Here is a 14,118-nt window from a genome sequence, read left to right as displayed (position 1 = left end):
GGTAAAGTTAGTTCAGATTCATTCCACTTATCTGGTCCCTCCTCCTCCTTCCGAACTCCCATCTAGTCCACTGATCTTTTTCTTTTTTTTTAATAGAACTCCTCCCCACTTCTCTCCCCACCCCCACCCCTGCCTTATTTTGGATTTGCTTCTGCATATCAAAGAAAACATTCAACCTTTGATTTTGGGGTCTGACTTATTTCACTTAGCATTATAGTCTCCAGTTCCATCCATTTACCAACAAATTCCATAATTTCATTATTCTTTATAGCTGAGTAATACCATTGTGTATATGTACCACATTTTTTTAAATCCATTCATCTGTTGAAGGGCATGCAGGTTGGTTCCATAGCTTGGCAATTATGAATTTTGCTGCTGTAGACATTGATGTGGTTGTATCCCCACAGGATGCTGATTTTAGATCTTTTGGATATATACTGAGGAGTGGGATAGGTAGGTCATGTGGTTGTTCCAATCCTAGTTTTTTGAGGAATCTTACATACTTTTTTCCAGATTGGTCGCACCAATTTGCCATCCCACCAACGGTGTATTAGTGTACTGTTTCAAAACCCCACATCCTCACCAACACTTTATTATTTGTATTCTTGATAATTGCCAGTCTGACTGAGGTGAGATGAAATCTCATTGTAGTCTGAATTTGCATTTCCCTAATTGCCAATGAAGCTAAAGATTTTTTTAATATATTTGTTGGCCATACTTTTCTGTTTTTAAGGCTAATTATTTGAAATAGCAAGAATTGGTTTGCCCTTTTATTAATTGTCTAAAGTATCAATCTGGGCTCAGAGTTAGAAGAAGGTATGGGAGCCAAAAAAGTAAAAAAATCCCTGACTTCATGCATGTGAAATTTAGAGGAGGAAAGTTAGACAATAAAATACACATAAGTAAACTGAGAATGTATATTTCTCCACCCCTGTACCAATCCTGAAATAATATTTGAAGTTGATCATGATAAAAAATACATGAAAGCAGCCCTAATTTGATACAAATCTGTTGCTCTCTAGTGTCATGTGACTTTATATGTTACAATGCTGCTTTTTCTGGATATTGTTAAAACTTTATTTTAATGTTATGTATCATAAAACGGTTCAGAAATTGTTAGCATTTAATTTTGTACTTACATTTGTAAAAGGTTTTGTTAAAAGAGACATAAATATTCAGTAATTCAGACCAAAGTTGCCAGGCGACACATTTCTCAGCCATGGAAAATAAGAGTACCTTAAAAAAATATTTTTGATCTCTAAGATTACTTTCACTTAATTAATAAGCATTAGAGGAAACACAGTTGAAACTATAGCTACAGTAAGCATACTCATCCCCCCCACATAATACAATTTATTATTAAAACAATAAAAATGTAGAACAACATCAAGAAAAAAATTTAAATCAACCAAAATCTGTCCTGTCGCCCAGACTACTGGGTTTTGAACATTGTTTTTTTAAAAATTTTAATACAATTAAATATATATATACTTTAAATTTTAAAAAATTTTAATACAGCATAAAAAACGTTAATACATTTTCAGCTTTCCTGATAGTGACCTAAATCATGATGTTTATTTAATTTGTTCAAGTAGATGTTTCAGATGCTGGTTTCTTGCAGGCTCGTGGACCTTCCCGAGCTGACCCTAGCAGCATCGTAGATGACCTGCTGACACCCTGCTCTCCTGGTGATCCTGGTGCCATTGAGATGACGTGGATGGATGTCCCTGGAGATAAACTTCTGGAGCCAGTTGTTTCCATGGTTTGAAATTTTGTTCATTCTTAAGAAGTATTTTAAAACATACTGTGTAATTTGTGGGCCAAAGATAAAATTTTTTAGTTACACAAGATTTGGTAGAAATGTTAGTATGTTCAGGCTTGTTTATTTAATCCTGTGCACTCACTTTAAAAAAAATTGTAAAGGTAATTGACCTTTTGGGTTTTGGGTTTTGTTTTGTTTTGGTTTGGTTTGGTTTGGTTTTTGGTGTTTTGAGTACCGGGGATTGAAACCAGGGGCACTTAACCACTGAGGAACATCCCCAGCCCTGTTTTTTTTTTTTAATTATTTATTTATTTTTTTGCAGTGCTGGAGATTAAAGCCAGGGTCCTGTGCTTGGAAGGCAAGCACTCCACCAACTGAGTTATCTCCCCAGCCCTGGGTTGGTTGGTTGTTTTTTTTTTCCCCCCAGCCCTTTAAAAAAAAAAAAAAAAATTCTTTATTTAGAGACAAGAGTCTTAGGACCTCACTAAGTTGCTGAGTCTGGTTTTGATCCTCCTGCCTCAGTCTTGAGCCACTGGCATTACAGGTGTGTGCCATCACGCCTGGTGATAATTGATCTTAATCAAACTTAAAATATAAAAATGGTTATCTCTAAAATATTTTCTTTGGACATGAAACTTTTAAGTGAAAAAGCTGCTTTTTGGTTGTTTTGTTTTGGTGAGGATTGAACCCAGGGGTGCTCTACCACTGAGGTAAATGGCCAGCCCTTTTGATTTTCTGTTTTGAAAGGGAGTCTTGCTAAGATGCCCATGTATTTCTCTAACTTGAGTTCCTCCTGCCTCAGCCTTCTGAGTCTCTGGGAGTCACTGGGGTTACGCTGTGGATAAAAAGGCTACTTATTTTAACTACAGTTTCCTGACTTTATCGGTCGTATAGCTGAATCATCCCCAAAAAGCTCATATGTAGTGCATAAATTATTTTTAAGACTCACATTTATTAAAATAACCAGAAATGTTAATTACATAGTATTATCTTGTGGTTTACTTCTCAAGACTCCATGGGAAGTATAAATAACAGAGATTTTTTAAATTTTAACTGAACACTTATTTTTTTCTTAAATTTAATTGACTAAACAGTTTTTAATCACAAAAATATTTCTTTAGTTTACATTAAAGGAATTATAATTTTTGAGAACTTAGGGTGATTGAAAAGTTAATATTTATTTTGTTTTCTTATTGATGAATACTCAGTTTTCAAAATTTTCTGCTTCAGCTGCAGAGCATTATGGTAGGTTTAACAGTAACTTAGAAGAAACTTTCATGATGTATAGACAGATATAACAAACAATGTAGACATACATGTTTGTATACATACACATATATATTGATCATAATGCTTATCTGCAAAGTTGTTCGGAAAGCCCTTTTCATTTCACTCTTTGATGCATTACTATTAAAAGTTTTTGTAGTCTTTCCAACAGGTTTGAAGAATTTACAATAATTTAACAATGGTCCTTTTCATCATTTTTTTCATAGTTTTACAGGAGACATACATATTTTAAATGAATCTTTGATTTTAGCATATTTTCTTATATTTCAATCTTAAGTGTAATTTTTTAAAAATTCTGGTTAGTTGATTTTGAAAAAATATTAGTCTCCTCACTTAAAATATAAATTAATGACTTACAGAAATGTATTTTTGTGGTAAACTTGAAGTAAATTCAATAATACAATTTAAAAGTATTAATTTTACTACAAAAACATTTCTATAATTTATATTGGAAGATTTAAAATAATTTATAACATGATCGTATAAGGAATATTTAGAGAACTTCAGGTGATTGAAGAGTTAATGTTTATTATGTTTATGTTTTCTTAACACTCAGTTTTCAAATTTTTTTTTCAGATTTTCAGAGAGCTTTGTAGTAAATTACTATCTTCCTTTTGAATTTGTATTAACTGAGGGAACTGATCTCTTGTTAAGGAAAACAGTTAAGGCCAGAAATTAGATCCCGACCCATGTGTGGAGAGTCTCAGGCTGGCTGACAGGGTCATGCTTCTTGTGGGTAACTGGGAGTGTTGAAAGGTTTAGATCAGGACCGGGGAAGAAATCGAAAGTTTCTGTATCAAGGAATGACATGATCATAGATGTCTAGGTAGAATAGGGGAGTTTGTCATCAGTAGCTTATGGCACACTGCACATTCATATTTAACCTTAGGTTAAAGTTGGTAGCAATAATGATGACGTTTCGATGATTTTGGTTTCTTAGACCTGTCATTAATACTGTACCCACTTTCCTCTCCCTGACAGTCGGATATGTTGCGGTCACTGTCGAGTACAAAACCTACTGTCAATGAACATGACTTGCTGAAATTAAAGAAGTTTACAGAAGATTTTGGCCAAGAAGGCTAAACCAAAGACAACAAGGAAGATGTTTACCATACGTATTCTTTCCTTCATAGATATTTTTGCCTTTCTTGGGTAGCATCAGATTATTTCCATTAAAGCTCTTGTACTACAGGGAAATACACATCTCACGTCAGATTCCTTTAAGTTTTATATTGTACTTTCCTCCATTACTTATTAAATGCTCCAACTAACAAAAAATTGTAAAATAATGCATTTATAAGGAAATGAGTAATATGTAAATGACATAAAAGTAGAAATTATCCAGTAAAAAGAATAGTAAACATTGATTGACACACATATTTAGAGTTTTTTATGAATGGTGGACTTAGCAAAGAGCATTTGACTTTTTTTTAAATAAAATGAAATAGGGCTTTATATTTTGAAAAAACCATTGTTAAACATTCTTATCAATGTAAAATTTACTTTATAAAGAAATTTGAATAATAGAATCTTTACTCAGGGATGGGCAATAAAACAACAAAGAGTAGTAGTTGGTTTAGAAAGATTTTGAATTGTGTTATAGCCAGTGCTCCCATTGATTTTTAATAAGTTGATTTTTTTTTCCTGTGTAATTTCTTTAAAGGCAGCAAGCTTTTATATTTAACTAAATGATACCTTTCACTGTGCAATCTCAAGAGAAAGACTTTCTAAATTAGGCATTGTCTTTACCTTGAAGAAGAAAATTGTTTATTCCATTGTCTTTTTGTAGCAAGATTGACCAAAACAAGTGGTAAATAAGTATGAATTTTTAAAATAACTATCATGAAATACTGTAATGGGAACCTTTACATAAGGAAGTGACCTCCCTTTGGATGGAAGTTTCCTATGTGTGATGTGGGTATGTACATATATATATATATATAATTTTTTTAAAAATATAAGATAACGGGTCTTGTCTTTCATCCTTTAAGTTCAGGGAACAGTTTTTCCTGGCTGCATATATGTTATCACTTTATGAACCTTTAGAAATGAACTGATGTCTCATTAAATTATAAAATATAAACATGATATTGTTTTTCCAACACCTTCAAATAAATATCCGAAGAGGGGTTGTGGCTCAGTGGTAGAGCGCTCATCTAGCATGTGTGAGGCCCTGGGTTTGATCCTCAGCACCACATGAAAAAAATAAAATAAAGGTATTATGTCCACTTACAACTAAAACAAAATATTAAAAACAAAAATACTCTGAAGATACATGGTACACTCTTCAGCATCAACACTAAGTTGTGCCTTGTACATTTGCATTGGTTATACATGCAAAAGATTATTAAATTAGCTAGAATGAGGTAGATTCCTTAATTACTATAAATTCTACCTTGCAAATGCTATACAGTAACTTGCAATTTAAAGTATATTTGCACATTTTACATATGCTATGGGTTTTACATATTATGCCTTTGGGTTTTCTGTACAGATTGTTTCTGTTGATATTAAATGGAAATCATAGGCCCAAAATATGCTGTTCTTATGTGAAGTAAATTGATGTAACCTATCGACTATATTCTGTGTATGCTTCTTTATTTGGGGAACTTCTGTATAGAAGAAAATATGACATAAATTGATTAAATTAAAAATGTAAATTATTGATTGAGAGTATATATATATATCAAAGTTCAGTTTTTCAACTTTTCATGTGAAGCTTGGAAGTTAATGTGGCAGATCACTGAATTATTCTTGAATAAGGTAATTATGTACCTTGTTTGTTTCTCAAGATAAAAACTTAAGGACAGGTTGACAGCTAATCATAGGAATTAATCTCCTCTGGAACCCTGTAAAAGACAGAGAAAACCAGAACCACAAAGATAGTTTCAAACGAATATGCTTCGGAACTACCTTCCTGGTTCGGGGGTGCACTGGCCTCCCACCCACTACAGGAACCCAAGTGGGGATATCCTGTTTCATCACAGCAAGCATAGGTGCTTGACCTAGCCTTGGCATATCAGAGCTATCATGCAGGTTCTTTAGTCTTGCACACACAACACAAAAATGACAACTGTTTAAACTAGGATTGTAGCCGTCAGGAGCAGCTAGTGGGAATCTTGTAAATTGCAAGACACAGCTGATAGCACTAGTGCAGGGCAATCAAGTGTGCAGTGAGGACAAAGCAAAAGCATGAGGACTTCAAGGACAGCTGATTGGGATCAAGATGCAGGGTTGGAACCCTAGGAATTTTCTGTGACTGCCACAGTGGTAAAATCATCAAAAGCCAAACAGTATTTCATCCTGAGGGTTGCCAAGTCATATCAGTTTGAATTCGTAGATTTACCAAGTTTTTATGTGAAAGCAGAAAAAATGAGTATGAAAAGAGCAAGACCTGTGGTAGTAAAATATGTATTTGTGAGATTTTTTTTCTTATTTTTTTAACTTATTTTTTCATTAACTTTTTTTCGACTGATTTTTTTTTTAAGATTTTTTTCATGCATGTATATGGGTTAATGTCTGTCTCAAATCCATTGTCCTTCTCATCCTCACCAGCCCCACCCCTCCCCTTGGTCCCCTCTGTACAATCCAAAGGTCCTTCATTCTTCCCTACCCACCCCCCACTATGGATCAGCATCTGCTTATCAGAGAAAACATTTGGCCTTTGGTTTTTTGTTTTTTTGGGGATTGACTTATTTCACTTAGCATGATATTCTCCAGTTCCATCCATTTATCTGCAAATGCTATAATTTCACTCTTTAAACTGAGTAATATTCCATTTTGTATATGTACCACATTTTCTTTATCCATTCATCTGTTGAAGGGCACCTAGGTTGGTTCCATAGTTTTGCTATTGTGAATTGAGCTGCTGTAAACACTAATGTGGCCGTGTCACTATAGTATGCTCGTTTTAAGTCCTTTGGGTATAAGCCAAGGAGTGGGATAACTGGGTCAAATGGTGGTTCATTACACATTTTCTGAGGAATCTCCATACTGCTTTCTAGAGTGGCTGCACCATCTGCAGTCCCAGCAGTAATGTATCAGTTTTTCTCCACATCCTCACTAACACTTATTGCTTGTACTTTTGATAATTGCCATTCTGACTACAGTTAGATGAAATCTCAGTTTTGATTCACATTTCTCTGATTGCAAGAGATGAAAATTTTTTTGTATGTTTGTTGATGAATTATATTTCTTTTGTGAAATATCTGTTCAGGTCCTTAGCCCATTCATTGATTGGGTTCTTTGTTTTTTTGATGTTAAGTTTTTTTAATTCTTTATATATCCTGGAGATTACTGCTCTGAGGTGTGTGTGGTAAAGATTTGCTCCCATTCTGTAGGCTCTCTCTTCATGTTATTGTTTCCTTTGCTGAGAAGAAACTTTTTAGTTTGAATCCATCCCACATATTCTTAATTTTACTTCTTGCATTTTAGGAGTTTTGTTAAGGACATCAGTTCGTAAGCCAACATGAATATTTAGGCCTACTTTTTCTTCTGTTAGGCACAGCGTCTCTGTTTTCGTGTCTTAAGTCTTTGATGCACTTTGTGTTAAGTTTTGTGTGGAGTGAGACATAGGGATTTAATTTCATTTTGTCACATAGGAATTTCCATTTTTCCCAGCACCATTTGTTGAGCAGGCTATCTTTTCTCCAATGTGTATTTTTGGCACCTTTGTCTAGTATGAGATAACCATATTTATGTGGGTTTGTCTCTGTCTTCTATTTTGTACCATTGGTCTATGTGTCTCTTTTGGTGCCAATACCATGCTGCTTTTGTTACTGTTGCTCAGTGGTATAGTTTAAGGTCTGGAATTGTGATGCCTCCTGCTTCACTCTTCTTGTTAGACCCCTTCCCTTCATTCAAAGGTCCTTTTCTCTTGTTGCTCTCAGAGGCATTTAGCTTAATCCCATCAGTGACTTGGAACAAGGATTTGTTGGTTAGGGAGAGCTATGAAAAAAGTATTTTATAGGCAATTCTGCTACAAAGGAGCACTAAAAAAAGGCCTGTCTACCTTCACACACACAGGAAAAATGTTTATCTAAATAAACCCTTCCATGTATTATGAGGTCACCTGGAGAAATGTTGTTAGGTACGTCTGGAGCAAAAAGCAAATGGTCTCTCTGGGATTGAATTAAGAGGGATTTAAAATTTTTGTTTTCTAAATTTTATGAAGTCAGCATTTTTTTTATTGTGAATATATGTAACAAAATTTAACATTGTAACAGTTTTTAAGTGTATAGTTCAGTGGTATTAAGTACATTCACAACTTTGTTCAACCATTTCCAGAACTTTCTCATCATCCTAAACAGAAATTCTGTACCCATTAAACAATAATCGCCTTGCCCCTTTCCCTCCTCTCCAGCCCTTGGTAATATCTATTCTACTTTCCTTCTCTCTGAATTTTTCTATTTCTACATTGTGCTAAATGAAGTAAGTCAGACACCGAAGGCTAAATATTGCATGATTTCCCTTGTACATTCGGGCTTGGGTGCCAGGCTACTTTCACTGACATCATGTCTTCATGTTTCATCCATGTTGTAGTTTGGGGCAGAATTTCATTCTTTCTTTTAAGACTGAATTCTACTCTATTGTGTGAATATATCATATTATGTTTATGAATCCATCTGTAGGTGCACATTTGGGTTTTTCCACCTTTTGGCTGTTGTGCATACTACTGCTATGCTGTTTGTCCCTGCTTTTATATTCTTTTAGGTATACATCTATCAGGGGAACTGCTGTGTCACATGGTCATTCTCAAGGATCCATCAGACTTCCACAGTGCTGCACCATTCTGTATTCTCACCAGCAATGCAGTTGCTACATCTTGTCAACACTTTGTCATTGTCCACTTGAATTTGTAGTCATCCTAATGAGTATGAAGTCTGTTATTTTTTAAATCAGGAAAAAATGTACTCAATTTATATGAACCATGAAGGAGATGATGGCAGTAGGAAATGTAAACCCATTACAAACTCCTGCTTTTCATTCATTTAGTCATATTTAAAATGTTTTTATTAACAATTTTGATATTCTTCATAAATTGTTTGCATTTTGATTTTTAAAACTATTGTCTTAAATAGTTTTAAAAATTATTATTATTTATCTTGATTACTACATGTTTGTTTGCATCTCCTTGATTTTGTGCCAGAGTGGACTGAGTGCCTCCTTCACCTCACCTGGCCTGGTCCTATAGGTGCTGATGAACTGGAAGCACAATTGGGTGACCTGGAATAACATCAAATTTAGTTGGCTTGAGCTTCAGGCTATTCCTTGCTAAACCTATCAAGTTAGTAGTCACATATATTTTTGTACTGCAGTTGTTCAGAAGAGCCCCTGGCTGGTGTACAGAACAAGACCATTTAATGCTCCATGAAACAACAAATGGCCAGCATTTGGGATTTCATAAATTATTCTAGAACAATACCAAAAGTACTCTTAGTGGATCTAGAATCTTAGTATCTGACAAGATTCCTTTTAATTTTCATATAATTCAAATGTAAAAATTTGAAGAAAGCACAATTCATATCTGGATTTCATAATGCCTAAGAAGGGAAGTTGTCAGTAAGGTTTGTATGGTGTATGTTACCACAGGTAGGTTTCCCAGAAGCAACCTACTTAATTATACCAGCTTAACCTGGCTTAATTATACCAGATGCCTGAAAGTTGAGGAACACTCCTGTTTGGGAAAAACTGCAGGGGCCAGGGAAATGTCCTCTCTTTCCTCTGATGTTTCACTGAAACAAACTAACAAAGATTAAACAGGAGAGAGATTTTTAAAAAATTCACGTGCAAAAGGGGAAAACAGCCCTGAGGCTTATCACAGGAGGTGGTTACCCACTAGCTCAGCATCGTTCAGAACCTCAAGCACCCTTGTTCTGTGGGAAATGAACACAGACAAGTTTGAGGAGTTCCGGATGATAATCAGGGAAGAATAAGGCAGAAATTAGCTTGTAAAAATATATTTTGGAATCTGGATGAGCCTGAGAGACATGTCATAAGGAAATCGGTCCAGGTGCAGTTACCTTTCTGTCTCCTGAGGTAGATGATGGGATTTGAGGTGGTGGTGGAAGGCAGTGGTGTTTCCTTTTGCAGTGCTCTGAATGCAGTAAGGGTGTTCCAGAGAGGCCCTTCCTACACTTGGGCAGGAAGCAAGACAAGCTTTTCTTTTGGTCAAATTCTTATTGTGCCCCAAAGTGCCACATTTTTTAAGGTATAATTCTCTGAAGCCCGACATGGTCAAATGGAGCCTTGCCAGCCTGAGAGGCATTGTTCTGGGAGACACTGGTTACATGCGACGATGATGAACTGGACCAATTGTTGCTGGCTGCATAGAACTCTAGTAATGAGCACTACTTTTTGACTCTTATTTTTGAGATTATCTTTACTACCATACTGGAATACAGTGTCACACTGGCATTGTTGGTGGGATTATGATACACTGATGGTCAAATGTATTGGGAAATTGAGTTAAAAGCCTCAGTACCACTGGCTCTTCCAAGTGTTAAGCACATGTTTGTTTTGCTGTAAAAGAACTTTGGCCAAAGGCTTGGGTGGAATTTAGCATTGTTCTGAGAGAAGGTCTGGTCTCTGTCCTTGGCTTCTGGGAGGCCCCAGAGAAAACTCTTGACACAGGCTCAGGTGAGCTTCCCTGGTTGGCAGTACTTCAAGCATAAATGCTGGGAGGGTAACACATCCTGATTCCATGGGAGATGACAACAGAAGGTCTGTTTAGAACCCTCTAGACTTTGTCCTATGGACTTCTTGACTGATTTTGATCTGTGCCCTTTCTTTATAGTAAACGACAATCAAGAGTGTAATCGCTTTCAGAGAATTTAATGAACTCCAGCAAACCATCAACCTGAAGGTGGTTTGGAGACCCCCCCAAACTTCCAACAGGTTTAGAAGTCTCGAGGACTAATGCCCTGCAATCCCACAGCTTAACCAACTGTGGACAGTAAGTCAAGAAAGAAGAAAAACTCAATTCCTGTTGCTTCTTAGTATTTGTAAATATAACAGCATTTTTTTAAATAAGCAAACAAAATTATGTACCTTATACACATCAAAACCACAGTGTGGGGGGTTTTCAAGATGGCGGCCTAGAGGGTGGCTGCATTACGTGTTGCTCCAGAACTCAGGATTCAAGAGAGGAGATATTGAGACGCTTGGGACCAACTCAAAGTAGCCGGGTGACTCTCACCCCCTGGGGGGACATCCCGGATGGGACGGGGGTCCCGGAACGCAGGAAACTTTGTGAAGTAGAACTGCCGGCGAGACGCCCCTCCCCCCGCTGGAGCAGTGAACTCGGATAGCGCCGTAGAGGAGGCCACTCGGCACAGCGCTGGGACTCGGAGCAGCCACTGGGGCTCCGGCGGCTGCCCGGGGGAGGAGTGGCGGGGAGAACTGTGTGGACTCAGGACACCGGGGCCTGCCCTGAGGAGGAGGAGAGGAGCGTGGCCACTTGGATTCGGAGAGACTGCGCCAGAGCTGCAGGCGGTTGCCAGAGGAGAAGCCGCGCGGCGAGCTGTTTGGAATCAGAACGACGCTTCTGAACCCCGGGGCCTGCCCTGAGGACGAGGAGGAAGAGGAGCAGCCGCTTGGATTCGGGCGACTATACGGGAACTACAGGCGGTTGCCAGAGAAGGGGCTGCGTGGCGAGCTGTTTGGACCCTGACCACTTCTGAACCCCGGGGCCTGCCCGGAGGAGTAGGAGGAGGAGGAGAAGGAGCGCGGCGGGTCCTTTGGACTCGCAGTGACTGCATTAGCGCTCCAGGCGGCTGCTCAGAGGAGAAGGCGAGTGGTGAGTTGTTTGGTCTTAAAGTGACAGCTCCTGAACACAGGGGGGCTGCCTGGAGGAGAAGCGTGGTGGGACGCTTGGTCTTGAGGGACCACACCAGAGCTCCGGGCGGTTGCCCAGAGGACCCGTGCAGCGGGTCACGTGGATTCAGAGCCACTCAGAGGGACTGCTCCTGAACACCCGGGGGGTTATCTGGAGAAGGAGGAGGAACGGGCAGGGTCACTTCGACTCGGAGTGATTGATTGCCCCGGGCTACGGGTGGTTGGTGGGAGGAGGAGGCACGAAGTGAGTTTCTTGGACTCCTAGTGACCGCACTGGCATACTGGGCGGCTGTCTGGAGGAAGAGGCCTGTGGCGGGTCTCTGGGACTCAGAGCGATTGTTCGGGGCCACAGGTGGCTGCTCAGAGGAGGGGCCACGCAGCCAGGCGATTAGGTGCAGAACAGGGTCCCAGGATCTAGGAGGCTTCTGGGTGGAAGAGCCGCACAGAGACAGGCTTAGGGCGGAGCGAAGGTTCCAGGCCTGCGGGCAAATTCTCTGAGGAGGGGCAGCCTAAGGAGATTCATCTGCAAAGGGTGAGGCTCCCAGGCCCAGGAGGTAGGGCCGGGCCCCTAGAAACTTTGCAGAGGAAGGCAGCCCAGCCCAGGCAGTAGATGTAAATTGAGGGGAACCTCTAGGAGGAAACTGACCAGCGAGACCTCCCCACCGGGTGAGTCTTCCCTGCTGGGTGAGGTTTCCCACAAGGACGGTAAAACCAGAGGCTCAGGCCCAAACAGGCCTTGCCTCAGCCCACAGCCTAGGTCCCCTTTGGATGACCATTGGTCAACAAGTGGAGGCACCTCTGCCCACTAGCAGGGAATATACCCCACCTGAAGGCCACCACTCCTAGAGAGGCAGCTTCCTTGTGGAGCACCGCATTATCAACCTCCTCCAAGACTTCAGCCTACTGAAGGCTAAGAGGGGATATATATAGAAATCTTCAGGGTCATTGTAAATCAACAGAGGAAATCTGCAATATCTCAGCGGTCCACTGATATCTGAACAACATGAGAAAACAAGGAAAGAAAATGCTGCAAACAAATCTAGATGTTACATCAATAAAACCCAATGACAGCATGGCAGAAGAAATGACAGAAAAGGAGTTCAGAATGTACATAATTAAAATGATCAGAGAAGCAAACGAGGAGATGAAAGAGCAAATGCAAGCATTGAATGGTGAGATGAAAGAGCAAATGCAAGCATTGATTGATCGCACCAATCGACAGTTAAAAGAGCAAATACAGGAAGCAAAAGATCATTTCAATAAAGAGTTAGAGATATTGAAAAAAAACCAAACAGAAATCCTTGACATGAAGGAAACAATAAACCAAATTAAGAACTCCATAGAAAGCATATCCAATAGGATAGAACACCTGGAAGACAGAACCTCAGACATTGAAGACAAAATATTTAACCTTGAAAACAAAGCTGAACAAACAGAGAAGATGGTAAGAAATCATGAACAGAATCTACAAGAACTATGGGATATCATGAAAAGGCCAAATTTAAGAATTATTGGGATTGAGGAAGGCCTAGAGAAACAAGCCAAAGGAATGAACAACCTATTCAATGAAATAATATCAGAAAATTTCCCAAATCTGAAGAATGAAATGGAAAATCAAGTTCAAGAGGCTTACAGGACTCCAAATACACAAAATTACAACAGACCCACACCAAGGCACATTATAATGAAAATACCTAACATACAAAATAAAGACAGAATTTTAAAGGCTGTGAGAGAAAAGAACCAAATTACATTCAGGGGGAAACCAATACGCATATCAGCAGATTTTTCAATCCAGACCCTAAAAGCTAGAAGGTCCTGGAACAACATTTTTCAAGCCCTGAAAGAAAATGGATGCCAACCAAGAATCTTATACCCAGCAAAACTTACCTTCAAATTTGACGATGAAATAAAATCCTTCCATGATAAACAAAAGCTAAAAGAATTTACAAAAAGAAAGCCAGCATTACAGAACATTCTCAACAAAATATTCCATGAGGAAGAGATGAAAAACAAAGAAGCAAATCAGCAAAGGGAGGAATTATCCTAAAGGAATTGTCAAATAAAGGAGGAAACAAGTTGTGTCAAACAAATAAATAAACAAAATTTTAAAAATGAACCAAATGACCGGGAAACCAAATCATTTCTCTATAATAACCCTGAATGTTAATGGCCTGAATTCATCAATCAAAAGACATAGACTGGCAGACTGGATTAAAAAGAAAGATCCAACA

General features: G+C 38.5%; 1 protein-coding gene across 1 annotated transcript in view; it reads left to right on the top strand.

Moving 5' to 3' along the window:
- The window catches only part of VPS4B (vacuolar protein sorting 4 homolog B), a 32,843-nt gene extending 27,222 nt beyond the window's left edge, over nucleotides 1-5,621 (top strand). Inside the window, exons 10-11 of the mRNA XM_079109387.1 lie at nucleotides 1,622-1,762; nucleotides 4,031-5,621. Coding sequence (XP_078965513.1) covers nucleotides 1,622-1,762; nucleotides 4,031-4,132 — 243 coding nt within the window. The 3' untranslated portion in view covers nucleotides 4,133-5,621. The remainder of the gene's footprint in view (nucleotides 1-1,621; nucleotides 1,763-4,030) is intronic.
- Nucleotides 5,622-14,118: the final 8,497 nt, after the last annotated feature.

This window comes from Sciurus vulgaris (assembly GCF_902686455.1).
Source record: "Sciurus vulgaris genome assembly, chromosome: 13".
NCBI lineage: Eukaryota > Metazoa > Chordata > Mammalia > Rodentia > Sciuridae > Sciurus > Sciurus vulgaris.
This window is presented reverse-complemented; position numbering and strand designations above follow the sequence as displayed.